Source organism: Hemitrygon akajei, chromosome 20 (genome assembly GCF_048418815.1).
Source record: "Hemitrygon akajei chromosome 20, sHemAka1.3, whole genome shotgun sequence".
NCBI lineage: Eukaryota > Metazoa > Chordata > Chondrichthyes > Myliobatiformes > Dasyatidae > Hemitrygon > Hemitrygon akajei.
The window spans coordinates 22,238,815-22,257,799 of NC_133143.1; the positions used below are offsets into that span (position 1 = coordinate 22,238,815).

The 18,985-nt window shown below is 38.3% G+C and overlaps 1 protein-coding gene across 5 annotated transcripts in view; it reads right to left on the minus strand.

The window, feature by feature from the left end:
- Window positions 1–18,985, minus strand: part of kif13a (kinesin family member 13A) — a 235,687-nt gene that overhangs the window by 112,574 nt on the left and 104,128 nt on the right. For all 5 annotated transcript variants that reach the window (XR_012095681.1, XM_073024008.1, XM_073024006.1 and 2 more), the window contains exons 5-7: window positions 15,135–15,227; window positions 13,543–13,723; window positions 544–631 (exon numbers count right to left, since the gene is read on the minus strand). Coding sequence is in view for 4 of the 5 variants with exons in the window: in XM_073024008.1 (XP_072880109.1) it covers window positions 544–631; window positions 13,543–13,723; window positions 15,135–15,227 (362 nt within the window). In the remaining variant the exon portion in view is untranslated. The remainder of the gene's footprint in view (window positions 1–543; window positions 632–13,542; window positions 13,724–15,134; window positions 15,228–18,985) is intronic.

Here is an 18,985-nt window from a genome sequence, read left to right on the forward strand (position 1 = left end):
TTACAATAAGGCAAAATGGCATTAATCCAGGTCTGGCAAGAATCCCGTGGAAAATCACTTTGAAGCAAATTACATGAACATATTAGCATTTCTAAACCAAGTCTAATACCTTGGCGTAAGTTTGTTTCACAATTAGGTGTGCCAACAGTTCAAATGTAGGCTGCAACTTTACTAAGCACAAAAGTAAGAACCTTAGATGTTTATCTTTTTAAAACAATGAACCAATTATTGATGACACTTCATCATTGACACAAAAGGTTAAGAAATTTATTTCATAAAAATTATGCACAAAATAACATACCTGAAAAGACATTATGATTTTGAGTTTTGCTGTTGTTGATCAACATATCCAGATAACTGTACAGAACCACGTTTAATAATAAAAATCAAATGAAGTTTTCTCATAAAAACCATGAACTTAAAGGAGCATAAACTATCAATGGAAGTTATCTTTTTTTCTGGAAGAGCTGTTGTTCTTTCAACTTAAACGCAATTTGTTTAATATTTGGGTCAGAAGTGTGAAAGGTCAATCCAACTACTTACCTCAAAACATGTTACAGCCAGCTGTGACAAGCCATCTACGTATGGACCCAACACTTTGTGCTCTCGAACTTTCAGGGTGTGTCGGCTCCTGAGAAAAGAAATTAATTAAGGCAATTTAAATACAGAACGGTCAAATGTTAAATAAATCATTTAAATTTCAAGGAGAGAATTCACACTGAAAGATTTTGCAAGCCTAGATGTAAGATTGGGAATATGAAACAAATGTCAAAGCCGGAACTTGTGCAAATGTAGTACGACAAAACAAAGCGAACCAACGGATTGTCAATCAGCTACACAGGGACATAAACAAGTATGGTTCTATTTAGTCTGACAGAAAACTTTGTATCCAGAGGTATGCACTGAAGAAGCACACACAAAATGTTGTTGGAACTCAGTAGGTCAGGCAGCATCCATGGAAATGAATAAACAGTTGACATTTTGTGCCGAGTCCCTTCATCGGGACCGGAAAGGAAGCCCACATTAATACAAACTGCTGGCAGAATTTCTCATCTGAACTAACGTTGGCATCCATTCAACAGGAACATTTCTTTGTCCTCAAAATATTTAAAAAGCACCTACACACTAAAACTGCCACAGCTCAACTGGAAGGGCCAGAGATACAGAGCAAAATTTCTCTTCTTTGTGAGACGGCGAATGCATTGCAACTAGCATTGGATTATAAATGATAAACACAAGAAAATCTGCAGATGTTGAAAGTCCAAATCCACACACACAAAATAATGGAAGAACTCAGCAGTCAGGTAGCATCTATGGAAATGAATACACAGTCAAAGTTTCAGGCGATGACCCTTCTGAAGGACTGAGAAGGAAGAGGGAAGACGCCAGAATAAAAAGGTGGGGGGAGGGGAAGGAAGCTAGCTGGAAGGTGATAGGTGAAGCCAGGTGGGTGGGAAAGTTCAAGGGCTGGAGAAGAAGGAATCTGATAGGAGAGGAGAGTGGACCATAGGAGAAAGGGAAGAATGAGGGGCACTGAGGGAGGTGATAGGCAGAGATAAAAGATCAGAGTGTGGAATAGAGGAAAAAAGGGGGTGAAATTTGTTTACTGGAAGGAGAAATCAATATTCATTGCATCAGGCTGGAGGCTACTCAGACAGAATGTAAGGTGTTGCTCCTCCACTCTGAGGGTGGCCTCATCTCGGAACAAGAAGAGATCATGGACCGACATACCAGAACAGGAATGGGAACTGGAATTAAAACATTTGGCCAGGAAGTCCTACTTGTGGCAGAGGTAAGAGATAAAGCAGTCCCCCAATTTACAATGGGTCTCACCAATGTAGAGAAGGCTGCATTGGGAGCACCAGGAAGAACAGGTAACCCCAGTAGATTCACAGCTGAAGTGCTGCCTCACTTGGAAAGACTACCTAGACCGAGTAGAGGTGAGGGAAGAGGTGTAATGGGCGGGTGTAGCATTTAGGACACCTGACTCACATGCATTTCCTCCATTTCATGAACATCCGTGCTCACCCCATCTTCCTGCTGCTTTGACAGTGATAGAGTCCCTTTTGTATGTACGTACCTACCTCCGCATTGAACACATTATCCTCCGCAACTTCCACAATCTCCAAACGTCTCCTACCACCAAATATATCTTAACTTCCCGATTCACCCCCCCCCCCACAGGCTTTCCACAGGGATTGCTCGCTCTGCGATCCTCTTTTCCATTTCAGATAATCTTGGAAAGAATAATACTTGGAAAACACAGAAATAATTTTGCAGCTAACCTTCTGAAGCAAGTTGCTATTGATGTTTATTCCAGGGATCTCAAAGGCATCAGAAATATAAGTAATGACCAACCAAGGAGGGCAGTCAATGCTATTGAAAATTGCATAAAGCTAGGGTCACAATGCTCAATGTGGCCTCACTTTACCAACAGAAATAAAACCACAGAGTGTTGAGACCTAACAGGGTTGAATAATGACAGGTTGAGACAAAAAAATAGCTCTGGTACTTAAAGCACATTAGCAGAAGCTGAAAGAACTGAAAGATGTGACCTTGCATGATTTCGTAACATAGTCATATGACATAGTTAGTAGTGTGGCACATAACACATGAGTCGGGCGAATTAAAGTTAACAAGGAGTAGAGAGGGCGCTGCTTATTTTGTCATTGATTACCTTGCTGTTTTATTTAACTTTTTCTATGAAGACTGTCTCTTCAGCCCCTTCAACAACACTTGGTAGCAGCACAAAGAAAATGTACACACTAATTGGGCAATCTCCAATGTCCATCAATGGTCAATCTGGTTGACCTCTAAAGGACATGCAGTTACCTGAATAGTCTGCAAAAGTGAATGAAGAAACAACTAAACTTGTCCTCATTATTAACATTCTGCATCACATATCCGCCATTGAGTGCACTCCAATGTGTTGTGTAGGACCAGCAATAGTTGCTCATTGACTGTCACTGTATTAAAATAATTAAACCCCAGCCCACTGGCAGAATGGGAGCAGTACAGTCGGCCCTCCTTATCCATAGATTCCGTATGCGTGGATTCAACCAACCATGGATCTGGAAAACCCGTAAGTTCTCTCTCCAGCACTTGTTGTTTGAGCATGTATAGACTATTTTTTCTTGTCATTACTCCCTAAACAATACAGTATAACAACTATTTACATAGCATTTACATTGTATTAGGTATTATAAGTAATCTAGAAATGACTTAAAAGTACAGGCAGTCCCTGGGTTATGAATGAGTTCCATTCCTGAGTCTGTCTTTAAGTCGGATTTGAAGTCAGAACAGGTACATCTGATATTATTTAGCGTCAGTTAGTCAAATGTTTTTCTTAGTATATAGTACATATTTTACCTTTCTATGCATAGAAGACACTTAAGAAACATACGTATTTCAATAATTAAACCACTACGTTGCTTAATAATAATTGTAGCTTTCATCGGGGCAGGGCCTTTCACATGTTCCATTAAAATTGTTCCGAATGTTGACCGATTGTAGCCTAACGCTTTTCCAAAGACCAATGGCGTTTCACCTTTTTCCGATCGCTTTATTACTTCCACCTAATTTTCAATCGTGATCGTGATTATTTTCGTGAACAGAGCTGCACCGCCAGGTCCTAATGTCCACCGCACTGAGACATGTTAAATAAAGTCCGGGGCTCCGCTGGGTCCTAAAGACCACCGCACTGAGACAGGTTAAATAAGGGACTTGAGCATCCGTGTTTTTTGGTATCCGTGGGGGGTTCCGGAACCAATCCCCCGTGGATAAAGAGGGCTGACTGTATTAGCTGAATGATTGGATGGTGTAGAATGTTGCATTTTGAATGTGAGATCCAGGTAGGGCTTTCACAGTCAGCAGTATGGCTTTAGAGAACATTGTAAAAAAAAACCCTTGGAGTACAAGCACATGGTATGTAGAAAGAGGACTCACAGGCGAACAAGGCTTTCATACACTGGCCTTCATAAATCAAGGCATTGAGTTTGAAAGTTGAGAGGTCATGGTACAGATGTATAAGATGAGGAAGTTACCCTCAAATCTTTTCCCTCTCATCTTGACTTCTGTCTTCAAGCTCTAGATTTCCAAAGCCTAAATACATTCACCCTATCTATACACCTGGTAATTTTATGCACCTCTTATGAGATCACCCTACAGTCTCTCATTCTCTGAGAAATAAAGTCCTAGCCTGTCCAACCACAGTTGCTCACATCCTGGCAGCATCCTTGTACATCCTTCCTGCACTCTTTTCAGTTTAATAACATCTTTCCTATAGCAGGGCGATCAAAACTGAACACAATACTTCAAGGTAGCCTCACCAGTATCCTACACATCTCACAAAATGATGGAGGAACTCAGCAGGCCAGGCAGTATCTATGGAAATGAATAAACAATCAATGTTTCAGGCCAAGACCCTTCATCAGTTGATTTCAGAATCAGGTTTAATATCACCAGCATATGTTGTGAAATTTGTTACTTAGCAGCAGCAGCAATACAATGCAATACATGATAAATATAGAGGATCACAAGTAAGCATATATATGTATATTAAACAGTTGAATTAAAATAAGTAGTGCTAAAGCAGATTTTTTTTAAAAGTGAGGTAATGTTCATGGGTTCAATGCCCATTTAGAAATCATATGGCAGAGGGGAAGAAGCTGTTCCTGAATTGCTAACTGTGTGCCTTCAGGCTTCTGTGCCTCCCTCCTAGATTTAACAATGGGAAGAGGCATGTCCTGTGTGATGTGAGCCTTTAATAATGCACACCGTCCTTCTAAGGCACCACTTCTTGAAGGTGTCTTGGATACTATGGAGGCTAGCACCTATGATGGAGCTAATTTTACAACTTTCTGTAGCTTCTTTCGATTTTAACAGCATTTCATCTGCCCCATTGGTAAATGAATATTAATATTTTATGTGTAATATTATTGATAAATGTCTTGCTTCTATAGTTCCTTAATAAAATAACTTGGAGAGTTTCATAGTTTAAAACCAAATACCATGGTTAAACTGAAGATGCTGCTTGGCAGGGAGAAGACGACTCACTTTGTATGCTGGATCTTAGTGAGTGTTCTGAAAACTACAACAATAATTTACACCTTGATTATTGATTATCACAAATTACTTTTAAAAATATGTAGTTCTTTAAATGGTGTCGGATGTGTTTTTGTGCTGGATTATATATTAATCTGGTGTATCCTAACACATTAATTATTCCAGGCTGTTTGTGAAAATCAGGGATTAATTCCCCATTAACATTTAGATAATTTGTTTAATGGAACAAAATGCAAAGCTGACACTTCATGAAGAAGCACTTTGCATGAATAAATATGCCCTACATTTACAGTATATGAATCTTATTAGATATTATAACTAGAGCACTGCAGTCACTGTCGTTATTGCCAATTAGTACCCCACCCTGCTCATGTTTATCCATTCTTTCACTCATTTACAATTAGTTCCACAGCAACACAAGATTCTCCAAATGAGATTAATCAAGTATCTGCAACTCACTTTGCAAATCATTTCCAGAAACAAACTGTACACAAAGAAAAACAATGATCTGTATGTGACAGAATTCATCTCCTGCATTAGATCAAGGTGCCGTCTTTGCTCCATCAAAACTTTTAGCGAAACATCATGCAGTTTCATCCAATTTAAAGTATCTTGCATTTTTCACTACTTGTCAACAATGCTTTTTGATATCTGTTACTTAATGAGTAACCATGATGTTGTAAAAGACTTCCGTTTGGTTCAAGACATTCCATGAATTTTGTCTTCTTCTCTCAGCTACTTCCAGAACTTATTTCATAAAGTTATGCACTTCTCTTTGCAGACTGTTGCAAGACTCTAAGCAGTTAGCACTGGGTCAGTTTTAGTTGTCTTTCTTCTGAGTTACAATTACTATAGGGTCCACTCATATTCCAGGAACTCAAGGACTTGACAGCACAGTCCTAATGGAGTGTTATACTGACTAAAGTTGTGTCTTTCAGTGAAATGATACGGATATTCAAAGTTTCTAAAGTCTCTCCCAATACCCCAACCAACATCCCAGTTATCAGAATTTGCACTGATTAACATCTGGTAATATCCCTCAAATGGTCGAGTCCCTGTTCGATCCATGTGGTGAAAATTGGTAAAAATGCACGGCCGGATGAATTATTTGAGGGCACATAAAATAGTTCACCAAGCCTTACAGTTATCTGAGAACCCCCTGACACTTTCATACACATAGGCAGGCTATTTCAATTTCTGTGGCACCTTTAAAATCATTAAACATTTTAAGGCACTTTGCACAAATGAAACAAACAAAAGCTGAAGGCAATCACTTGGGAAATAGCAGGGTCAATGACCAAAAGCTTGAACAGTAAGATTTGGGGAGTGTGGGGGGGTACGTAGGATATGTTTAGGAAGGGATTTCCAAAGTTAAAGCCTTTACAACAGAAAGCACGATCAATATGGATAACTAACTGGTCCTGGGCAATATAATTTTACAGTCAAATATCCTGGAGAGTTTCCGGTTGGAAGTGACGAGAGAGAGGGAGAGGTACATAAAGGAATTTGTAAAAAAGTTTTAATATTCATGGTTTGCTGAAGTAGTAGCCAAAGTGAATCAGCAAGTACAAGGATAGAGGTAAATGGGACTTTATACAAGTCAGGGCATGGGAGCAGAGCTTTGGACCTGAAGCTCGAGGATAAAGAAACAAGCACGGACTAATGATTTGAATCATTACACCTAAAGATAACAAAAGCATAGATGCTGTTTCGCAAAAGCTGAGGCAGTGGTGGAAACAGGTAGAAGCATGCAGTCTTAGCAATGTCAATGATATGTGGTCCACAGTTCACCCTTGAAGCAATCTTGACTTCATTTTGTACAGTCCGTTTCAAACAGTTACTGGGGAGTGGATGAAATTGGTGGCTAGATAATGGAGTCTGTGATGGAAATGAATTCAGTTGTTTCTCCCTTCCCAATGTTTAGGTAAGAGGAAATTTCCACTTACATGTATATTGGAAAAGCAGTCTATTTGGATATTGGAGATGTAAAGTGAGGTGATGTAATACAGAAATTACTGGTTTTACTTTTAGATGTTATTACCTTGCAATTATTGTATCTTTGGAAAGAATTTCTTTTTGTCATCTCTATCATGAATGGCAGGGTCCTAATTTTGAGCTTGTATCCCTGTTCTGGAAACCAAACTGATGGAAATATCAGCCCTGCATTACCTTTTGTCCACACTCACCTCTGTTTATTGCCCTCATGTTTTAGTGATCATTTGCTTGCTTCAAATGAAGACTATATATTTTGGAACTGACCTTCAGCTAGAAAGCCCCGACACATAACCTTTACCAAATCTCAACCAACAGAACTGAAGAAACTAGATGAGGTAGTAAGTAGTTAGATTAGCATGTCATCTACAGATCTATAGAAAGTTTAGAAAAACTACTTTCTACTTAAGCAAACTTTTTTGCTTAACTGAGTTGTCAGCCAGATGATTTTGCCTGGAATCACAATTCATATTAGTAAGATGTTAGCAAATGCCCACATTAAAGATTGCAACCTAAAAGTTTTAGTGTATCTTATCTCCATTGAAAACAAGCGTAACCCCCTCACCGGGATTGTATGCAAACTTGGCTAGCTAGCTGGCTCTGCTAACAGCCATAGAACTCAGCGGTGAGAAGGTCACCTTTCATAAACAATATACATCTAGGGTTGGTATGATTTGGGGCTGAAGCAAACAGGAACGTTGTGATGTTCCAATTAAAGAAAACTCGATTTGAGCAAATTCTGTGTAAATACTGTCTATACACAGTTGTTGGTTGGCAAGAAATAACAGATCGTACCCCGCATGAAATTATAAAGCAAGTATATTTACAAATTTCAACTTTATCAAACAACTATTAGGAGAAAGAAAAGAAAAAAGTGTCCATTACAGTCTAAATAAGCACATAAAGTTGGAGTTTATCCTGGAGTTGTCGTTTTACTCACATGCTGGACTCATGGTCTGCGTGAAACACACACATTCCGAACTTTGCTCAAAATCCATCTCAAATAAATGGACTTCCTCTCAGGAGTACTGGCCCTTCCTCCTTGAAGCCATTCATCTGCACGAAGCACTTTATGCAATGGGGATGCTCCTTCGCATGACATGCTCAGCCTTCCTCCCTCCTGTCCTCTCCGCAGCTCCCACCAAAAAAAATTCTGAACCAGACTACTGTCCGTCACAAATCTCTCTGTGTCCCATTCTCTTGAACTTTCTCCCGATTCTGCCATCCTGATTGGCTGACACAACATTCCTAAATTGAGTATCTCTAGCCAAAACAAAAACATTCTATCAGCAGGATACACTGCTAGTTAAGATGGTGCTAAATGGCGACTCCTTTGCTTTCACCTTCAGAAACAGCTCTATTTCCATCTTTAATATCTTTATTTTTCCCTTTCAGGGTTCTTTTGAAGACCCTGACCTGAAGTTACACACTGACTTCGGTTCTTTGCGGGAACGGGACCCGTTCTCAGGGTTTCAGGACTGACTGTTGCTCAGCATGCCAAGGGTTCAGCCTGAGAGTCTCGCTCGTGTTTGGAAGCCTAAGATCTTGGGGCTCTGGAGACGGGTGGATTGAGGGTCAGTGTTGCGGCAGGAGACTGGTGTGTCATCAGGGGAGTCAGAAAATTTACTGCTGTGTGCCCGAAGACCCGGGATCTTTGCAATATTCTGGCATAAAACTTGAAAAAAGCGACATAGCAGACTCTTAATATCGTAAACCAGCGAGTTGTTTGTTATGTCTCCCCATTGCTGAGAAAATGGAGACACCTCTTTCTCCCTTATTAGGGAGAGAGAGAACCTGTGGTATGTCGAATGCCGGATGAAACGCGAAGTCTTTGGGGTAACTGCAAGTCTGTGTCTTTGCTATTACCTTGCTCACGCTTGAGTGCTCGGTGGCAGTGCTGGTGCTTGCTTATTTTTACTGGTGGGGGGAGGGGGGATTGTTGCTTGCTGCCGCTTACGCAGGAGGGTGGGTACTTTGGTGTTCTTACATTTATCTGTCATTCATTCTTTGTGGCACTTCTCTGTTTTCAAGGATGTTTGCAAAGAAAAAGCATTTCAGGATGTATATTGTATACATTTCTCTGACATTAAATTGGACCTTTGAACATTGCTTTTGCAGAAACTGCTAAAATGAAATATCTACAGCATAGCAGTATAAATCTTGAGCAGAGCATTACACTAGACACAACAATGAACCTGCTATGAATCATACAACACATTTTGACACCAGGTGATGCCAGGACTTGAAGAGGTGTGGCACATTTGCTGACTGCTATGTCTCCCCACATTTTACACGCAAGACATGGTGCAGCTGCAATGAGACTAGCTTTAAATAAAACCAACACAACTTTACCTGGCAATTTTAAATGCTTAAAAATAACAGTAATTTTAACTACCTTATTGTTGCATCAATCATTTAATTATAAAACACCAATGACTTTGGCTCATACCCAGCTCTGTCCTTCTGGTTTGCATTTCAGAAAACACAAATTTTTCCTTTGTGAGTCATAAATGACATTTGCAAGTTACTTGTATGCAATAGAGAGTTCATATCTCCATGGACCAAGTTAGTTCAGGTTGCATTCATATTACAACTTCACAGCTTGAGATATTCACCAATTGATTAAATGCCCGACGCAGCTCTGTATTTCTGTGTGGGCAGAAAGATTTTTAAAAATATTTAGTTGTAAATTTGTTCATGCTGTAATGTGGAAAGAGGCAACTGGAAGGAGGAATTTTCATCAACTTATCCTGGTCACCGGGATTTTCAACATGATGATTTTTCTTTCAGATTCTCTGGCTGTTTTCACGTAATGGCAGAGATGAAGGCAGCAATCTATGTGGTGGTCAATAATGGCTCAAGGAACTGGGCCAACTCTACAAATACTGCTGAGTATTAAGCAGTTGGTTGAGGCCACCTCTACACAGCAGCCGTGTGGCTGAATAGATCACAAATATAACCTTTTGAAACAAGAGGCAAGCACAAGGAATAGCTCACGCTAGGGGGAATAAAAGGCATGTTTTGTTTCAGCGCCCATGTATTCTTCAGAAATTGTTGAACAGCTAAAAAAATTCTCAACACAAATAAATTCCAGAAGGATTTTTTTTTTAAACCACAGGAGAAAAAGCTGAATAAACTTAAAGCAAGTACAGCAGATTCCGGTTAATTGGGCCATTCGATAATCAGAGCAGCCACTTATTTGGGACAAACAATAATAGAGAAAATCCCCTCTTTTATTTGAGACACTATACTGCTTGACTGGGGCGTAAGACTGTCGCCAACCAGTTTCTAACCAGCATCAGTTGCGTGTAATTGGTTACCATTAGACACAACACCATGATTCAAGTGAACAGTTGTGAATAGTGTCAGTTGCACGTGTTTGTGTTCAAAAAGGAAGTGATTTTTGTCTCTGATAGATTGTGAGAAATAAGGAGCAACTGTTTATTCAGAACTGCTCTGCTGACTGCGGTTTCTGGCATTCAGGCCTGAAGATGCCAGAAATGGTTGGGAATGAAAATGAAACGATTTCACTACTTCAACAAGTTAGAAGCTACGAAGAATTTGAAGGTATCAACAATCATCTAGAATGTTACAATGGAAATGAAGATTTGGAGGGTGTAATCATTGACAACATTGTATAAAGGCAGTCCATTATTTGTACTAGCTGTCTGATTGTCTTAATTTACAGTCAAAAGAATGCAATACAGATGAATTCCTCTGTTGATAAGTATTAGGAACTAGTTCACAGCTTTATAAAACTGTAGTAATATTGGGAAGGTTCTGTATTACATTTAAATATATAACGTTACTCAATTTGTCCTTTTATATACCTTTTTAACTATTGCCATGAAACTTTAGCTAATTGGGGCGCTGCTTAATTGGGCCCAACTGCACTTGTCCTGATGCTTCCCCATGAACTGGAAAACACTATTAAAATTTCCTTCACATCAGTTTAAGCACAAGAAAATGCTTTGTGAAAACATTTGCCTGCTGCCACATCCTACAACGGAGAAAGAATGCACACAGTGGATACAAAAGTGCAGCATCCTAAATGTGAAAATTTACTGGGATGAATCAAAACAAAATTTGCAGTAGAACAGAGCCACACCCAAGATTGATTCAATGTGGCCAGCTATTAAGGCTGTACTTTCTACAGAGGCTGGTGAGTAACCACCAAATATCATTGAATATGTCTGGACACGAGTTAAATGATCAAGCTTAGAATTATGATGGAGTAAGGTCAATGAACTCAAAGAAGAATATTCAGAACACCTCGACACACAGTTTGCCTGCCAAGTGCACCCTCTATTACAAAGAAACCAAATTCCATGCCTCCCTATGAATCTGGAAAGCATTTTCAGGCCTTTCTTGCAGCAGAAGGCTGAACACGTGGCAAAGCAGTTTCAAATAAGCGACCAAAGACAATCACTAGAGACGGCTGAAGAAGTTTGGTATGGACCCTCAAGTTCTAAGAACTTTTTATAGGGGGACAATTGAGAGCATCCTGACTGGCTACACGACTGCCTGGTATGGGAATTGTACTTCCCTCAATCGCAGGACTCTGCAAAGAGTCCAGTGCATCTGCAGATGTGAACTTCCCACTATTCAGGACAGTTACAAAGACAGATGTGTAAAAAGGGCCCGAAGGATCACTGGAGACCCGAGTCACCCCAACCACAAACTGTTTCAGCCGCTACCATCCAGGAAATGCTACCACAGCATAAAAGCCAGAACCAACAGACTCCGGGACAGCTTCTTCCACCAGGCCATCAGACTGCTTAATTCATGCTGATGCAATTGTATTTCTATGTTATATTGACTATCCTGTTGTACATAATATTTATTATAAATTACTATAATTGCACATTTAGACAGAGATGTAACGTAAAGATTTTTACCCCTCATGTATATGAAGGATGTAAGTAATAAAGTTAATTCAATTCAATTCAATTTAGCAGCAAGAAAAGTTGTGTAAGAGTGTGTGTGTGGATGCTGAGGAAAAAGGTTCCACACACTGTGGAAGATCTGCTGCTGCCTTTTATTTTAAAAAAGGTCAAAAAATCAAATGTCAGTTGGTTACTTTGCATCAACAAAGATCACTATTTTGCCAAGACAGTCCACAGCTTTCAATTTTATAATTTACCAGGCTGCATAGTGAAGTTGAATTGCATTCATAATGATGAGGGGTTCCAGTATACTTGTAACCACACAAAGTTTCACAAGACTTACCAATATACGTCACCCAGAGCTATTTTTCTCTTTACTTTTGATTTGACCAAATGCAACATTACACAAATATTAAAAATCTGACATTTCTGATGACATACTGCATTTCTCAAGTTAACTGCTTATGAGAACTATACTTCTGCAAATAGAAAAATGGACATACCTTGTGGCCTGTGGCTTAGTAACTTCCTTTGTACTTTCACAATTAGAGTCATAACCATAGAAAACTACAGCACAGAAGCATGGCCTTCGGCCCATCTAGTCCGTGCCAAAGCATTTACTTTGCCTACTGCACCCAGACCATAGCCCTCCATATTCCTCCCATCCATGTATTTAACCAAACTTTTTTAAAATGTTACAATTGAAGTTGCATCCACCACTTACACTGGAAGCTTATTCCACACTCTCACAACCTTCTGAGTGAAGAAGATTCCTCTCATGTTCCCCTTACACCCTTAACCCATGGCCTCTAGTTGTAGTCTCACCCAACCTCAGTGAAAAAGTGTTCTTACATTTACCTTATCGAAACCCTTCATAATGTCGCATACCTCTATAAAATCTTCTCTCAATCTTCTATGTTCCAAGGAATAAAGTCCTAACCTATTCAATCTCTAAGTCCTCCAGTCCTGGCACACAATACTCCAAAACAGGCCTCACCAATGTCTTATACAACTTCAAAATAACATCCCAACTGTCCACAATACTTTGATCTAGGAAGACCAATGTGCCAGAAGTTTTCTTTATAACCCTATTTATCTGTGACATCACTTTGAATGAATTATGGACCTGTATTCCCAGATCCCTTTGTTCTACTGCACTCCTCAGTGTCTTACCACTCACCATGTAAAACCCACCCTGGTTTGTCCTCCCAAAGCACAACACCTCACCCATGTCTGCATTAAATTCCATCGGCCAGTTTTCAGCCCATTTTTCCAGCTGGTTCACATCCTGCTGCAAGCTTTGATACTCTTCCTCGCTGTCCACGGCAGCCACAATCTTGGTGCCATCTGCAAATTTGCTGATCTAGTTAACCATATTATCATCCAGATCATTGAGATAGATAACAAACAACAGCAGACCTAGCACCAATCCCTGTGGCACACCACTAGTCAGGCCTCCAGTCAGGGAGACAGCCATCTACTACAATCATAATAGGTAAAAAAAAATAAAAAAAATTCTGCATTAAATGTGAGTTAAGCTACACAATTCCTTAATGAAAATGAATGACAAAAGCAAGATAACAACTCAGCTTGTACTTACCCTTTTGGATCAAGAAGATCACGAACCTTTTCATTATAGATCTCCATATATGATACTTCAACTTTAAATGTGTGAGATTCACTTTCCTCTTTGGAGACTCTTCCAAACAATGCACCACAGAGTCGAGGTATGAGGCCGGGTACATCCACACTGCCCATCATTGAGAAGGACTTTCCTGAGCCTGAATACATGTATAATGTAAATGGAAAGATTTGTATTTGATGCTGAGAAGTACTGAATAGAAACTTTTCACAATTGCTACAAAGCATACACATTTACTCCTAAACATGGATCCACTAACCCACTGGCACTTGAATTCTTTCCTTTTAATCATATCCAAATGAAGCACCCCATTCTGGAATTGTAGAAACTAAACTAAACCAAAAGACAGAGGGCGTGCTGCATAGTAGAATCTTGGACTTATTTTTCACTCTCATAATTCACATATCTACAAACATATCCATACATACATAATGTATAATTTTAGTAACAAATAAAATAATCTTCAAGGAAAATAGTGAGTCTCTAGAACGATAAAGCAACTAGTTGGTAAGTGCAGCTTAATGCAAATAAATACTGTATTAGGTAACTGATTTTGGGAGGAAGCCCAAGAAATGTAAGTGTAACCAACATATCAACAAAAATTAATAATCCATTCCAAGTTTAAGTGCACATTAGTAAAAATCTTGGACAGGTCAGGTAACATCTATGAAAAGATAAACTGAACCTTTAGGTTGAGGGCCCTTTTGAGAAACTCTGACTTCTCTTTCCATAAATAACTCAAATACCATTTTGGAAAAAAAATTAGTGCATAGTTTTCACAAGTATGAACAAATATTAACATATTGTTTGGAATATAAAATACTGCATGTCATTTCAAATGGTCATTGCAGAAAGAGCATTAAAACAACAGCAGTATACTATATACATTTATCAGTATAATGACAAATTTGGGAAGTAACTGCTATCTGCCTTTTGAAAATTAATTAATTGGTTCAGGCAAGTGCAATACTATTTCCAGAATATTGGCTCAACTGCTGTTTCTTTGAGCCCATATCTGTGACGTTGGAACTGTAGAAGGGCATTAAAATATTTTTTTAAGACTTTTTAAAAAAGTCTTGATAGCAAGTACAGGATAAGACAATTTCTTCATTTTACCTTCAGTTGACATTAAGGTAAAATGTTCACCAGATGATATCAGAAAAATATCTCTTCATGTGAGAAGTTTCTGGACTGTGTAATATTTGGCTGTGGGAAGTGGTTAATCCTACACTAATAACAGAAAAGATACTTGCATGTGTATTTGAAAGAGACAAGCACAACAACAGATATTGGAGCAGTGGTATGAATTTTGGGTTGTTTTAACTAAAAGCTGGTACAGACAAAATAGATTTTATATCCCTTGCTGTGGTGACAAATTAAGGACGTTTGTATTTTTTAAAATCACATAATTAACAATCAACTATTAAAGTGGATCATGAATTTCTTGTCAATGCTCCTTCAATTCCAGCAATAATAAATAATATAACTTAAGTTCAAATCAGTCTTTCTCTTGCAAATTACTCAGTCACCTGTAACATACAGCATATTACCTGTCTGTCCATAGGCAAAAATACAAGCATTGTATCCTTGAAATGCATTATCAAGTATCCCTTCACCAAGGCACTTGAAAACCACCTCTTGACCTACAGTGGAAAGATTACAAGGAAACAAAAGATTAGACAGGTAAGCAATGCTTTGAACAGTTGAACTCCTTCTCTTCAAACTGTACAATCAATCAGATTGGATCTCAAAGATTTCACTCAAATTCTCTACTTAATGCACATCAGCAAGCTCTTTTCATGGAGGCTATCACAGTGAAAAAAAATTCCATTAATCCAAGAGCTGCAGATGTACTTTTCATCAGGATAATTATTTTTTGTCTTCCTTTGGGAGAGTATGGAAGTTAGTTCAAGAACATTACTATTCTATTGCTTACATGATATAACATTTACAGGTTGCTACTGACATCAATGCTTTATTACTAGGAAGGTGCTGGATTTAGTGTAAAGCCATCAGGAAACTGGGCAATATTTATCACAGCTAGTTAAGCAATCATACTACATAATTTACAATCTCAAAAGCATCAAATCATTTTATACAGTGATGTCACCCTGGAGAGAAGAACGTAATAGTTAATGGTACCAGATTTATAACAATCCATTTGAAGACACAAAGTAATGGCACATCAATGTTACTCAGAAACCATGGTCATACAACAAATTAGCAGTATTGTAATGCAGAGTTCAAATAGTTTCTGGAGGTTATGAAAATGCATCCAGTAACCCAACTGTGATTGTTTGCTGTTTTTATATTTTTTAAAAAATGGGTGTTGTTCCTGTCCCAAATCAAGCAATGAATGCCCTCTTCTGCAAAGACTGATCAAGCTTTCCTCAAATTCAGTCAAAACTGAGTCTGATCCAGAGTACAGAATGGTCGATAGTTATGTTTATCATTTCAGTACTAACCTGGTACGAATAAGTAACCAACATGCAATGGAAAATTCACAAGTGTATAATATACAAAGATCTGTGGCACATTTGTGAAGAATCTATAATACAAGATCCTAGCTAGGCCTGAATGGTTTTTGGATGAAGCTCCAAATCCCAGAGAAACTCAACTGAGAGGGAGGAAAGAAGTCAAGGATGGTTTAGAAGTTTGCAACAGTATTATTCCGGATCATAATGATACCCTGAAGCCAAGTGCATGAGCAAATGCTGAATTCCTGTTAGAACTTGGTTGGACAATTGCTCATACAGACCAATTTGTGAAGTCGACCGATATTAATTTTGTCATGTTGCAAATGTTACAAGATTCTCACAATAACTGGGAATGCCAAATACTAAATAATAAGCACATACTCCTCCAATCCTGAAGAAGTTTGTTTTGCACAAACCACCCCACCTCCGAACTGATTCACTTCTATTCAGACGCAAATTTTCCAGGTTGAATTGAACCGTAAATGCTGCTCAGTTTCTATTAACAGGAGATAGATCTATTTTTGATTCTTTAAAAAAAATCGTTGTTTGGTTTTTGAAGTGGGCACCACAGTCCAAAGACATACTGGTTAGTAGATTAATTGGCTATTGTAAGTTTTCCCATGATTAGGCTAGGGTTAAATCGGGGGTTGCTGGGGAGGTGTGTCTGAAGGGCAGTTTCTGTGTTGTATCTGCAAATAAATTAAACAACATGGATATATTGAGTCACCCTCAACCACTTAGAGAGTTTACCTTGATGTGCTGAAATCTTTAATGGTTTAAGAGTTTTCACTTTCTCTATAACACGCTGGATTAAGTATGGGCTGGAACTAAAATTCAGCTTCCTCATGCTGAAGGATAAAACAGTATTAGAACTGGTCAGGAGATTTACTGAAATGTTCCCAGGGCTGAATAATTGTGGAAAGGATATTTATTTTCCTACATTTGAGAAAACAGAGGAGATTTAACTCAAGTGTATACAATTCTGAGAGGATAAGGATACCTTACAATATTTCCATTGACAGAGGGGTTAACACTTTGTTGAATGATGAGAGGGGATCCAAGATTAAAAAAAAGAACACAGTCAAAAGCTTAATACAATTCTGGAACTTCTTTACTTAAAGGGTAGCGGAGGTAAAAACCCATTTTAGAAAAGTACGTAAAGATCTATGACCAATAAGGCCAAGAGCTAGGAAGCAGAAGTAGAAGTAACCCACAGTATTCCAAATTTGCAATTGAACATACAAGAGGAATCACATCCAAAAGCACATTATATACATAGATATTTTTGTGAAGCCAATCTGGTAGCAATTTTTGAATAGCAAATAGATAAATCAGCATTTTATTGTGGTGGATGGTCAGGATGAAATTTTATCCAGTATATTAGAAGAATTTCATTTTCTTTGATATTAATTTACACTCATCTGTAAACAGAGCTTAACATGTCATACAGAAGAATCTAACTATACTTCTCAGCAACATCAGCCTCAATTCCGGGAATTTGAAACTATAATCTTGCGAACAATCATGTTAACTTTCTCCTCACTAGTAAAACATCCAAAATCTGCTAATTGACTATCTTACGCACAAGGTCATGTTTCTCCACTTCACTGAAATTTATCAGGCTTAATAGATTTATGAAACTACTGGATAACATCATAAAAAATGTGCATTAAAAGTGCGTTGGGAATATCTTCTGATAGTTTAGAAAATTTGCCAATCCATCACCAATGCCCCAAGTATTCCAGATGATTGGAGTTTTACTGAAGCTAGAACATGGAAGCAGCTCCACCTTGTCAAACACCAATGATCAAGTTCATGGAAATAAACAGCTAACATTTTTCTGCTTTTCTTTCCAAACTGTTAGCACTTTTTAAGGAAAAATAATCTGTTAAGAGTCACATGCATATCAATACTCATTGAGAAACTACATGCAAACCAAGAGTTTAACTGTGTAAACAATAAAAAAATCTGATGAATTCTGCAAAGTCTTTAATGAAGGAGCAAATTGACTCAAAAATTATTCCAGGCTTCCACATTCTGCAGTAAAATATAGGAAATTTTGACGAGCAACTGCAATTTTTGACAAACCTGTAGTTTAATGCAAAAGGTACCACACTTTTAGTATTTCAATTTAAAAAGCACCATAAATAAATCTGTGCAGCGTGGTGCAAATTTGGGAAACATCAATGAGAAGGGGAAGGATGATGCATTGAAAATATGTAGAATGTGAATGAAGAGAAACAGAAATGGTTAGGTTTTTGAACATAAAGGAAATATATATTTCCAAAAATCATTTTAATTGCACTAGCAAATAAAACACTTACTTGAACATTTATTGATAGTAATGAATATTAATTTTTATATATTATGACAGATATTTTTCTTAACTGTCTCTCAGTGATCATTCATAGATTGAACTTCCAGGGTATAGATGTGATCTCATGTAATCATGCCCATCCTATCACATAATTGGCAATGAGTTTTCTACTATTACATGCACCAAGATACAGGCAAAAGCTTTTGTTTGTATGCCATCCAGGCAGATCATCCAATATACAGGTGCATCAAGATAATACAAAAGAAACTGGCGAGATCTTTAGTGCATTGAGTATTTCTTTCCATTCCAAGAGGCGTTCAGAATTTGTCTCATTGCCGTGCTCTCTCCTGCTCTCCTGTCTCATTGAGTGTCCCAGCTGATAGAGCTGCTGCTTCTCCATGCCAGAGCCACATGTTCAATTCTGACCTCAGGTGCTCTGCACACTCAACTATCAAAGTTCAAAGTAAATTTATTTTCAAGGTACATATATGTCACCATAAACAACCTTGAGTTTCGTTTTCTTGCAGGCATACTCATTAAATCCAAGAACCATAACAGAATCAATAAAAGACCATGACCGACGGCACAGACACACAACAAATGGGCA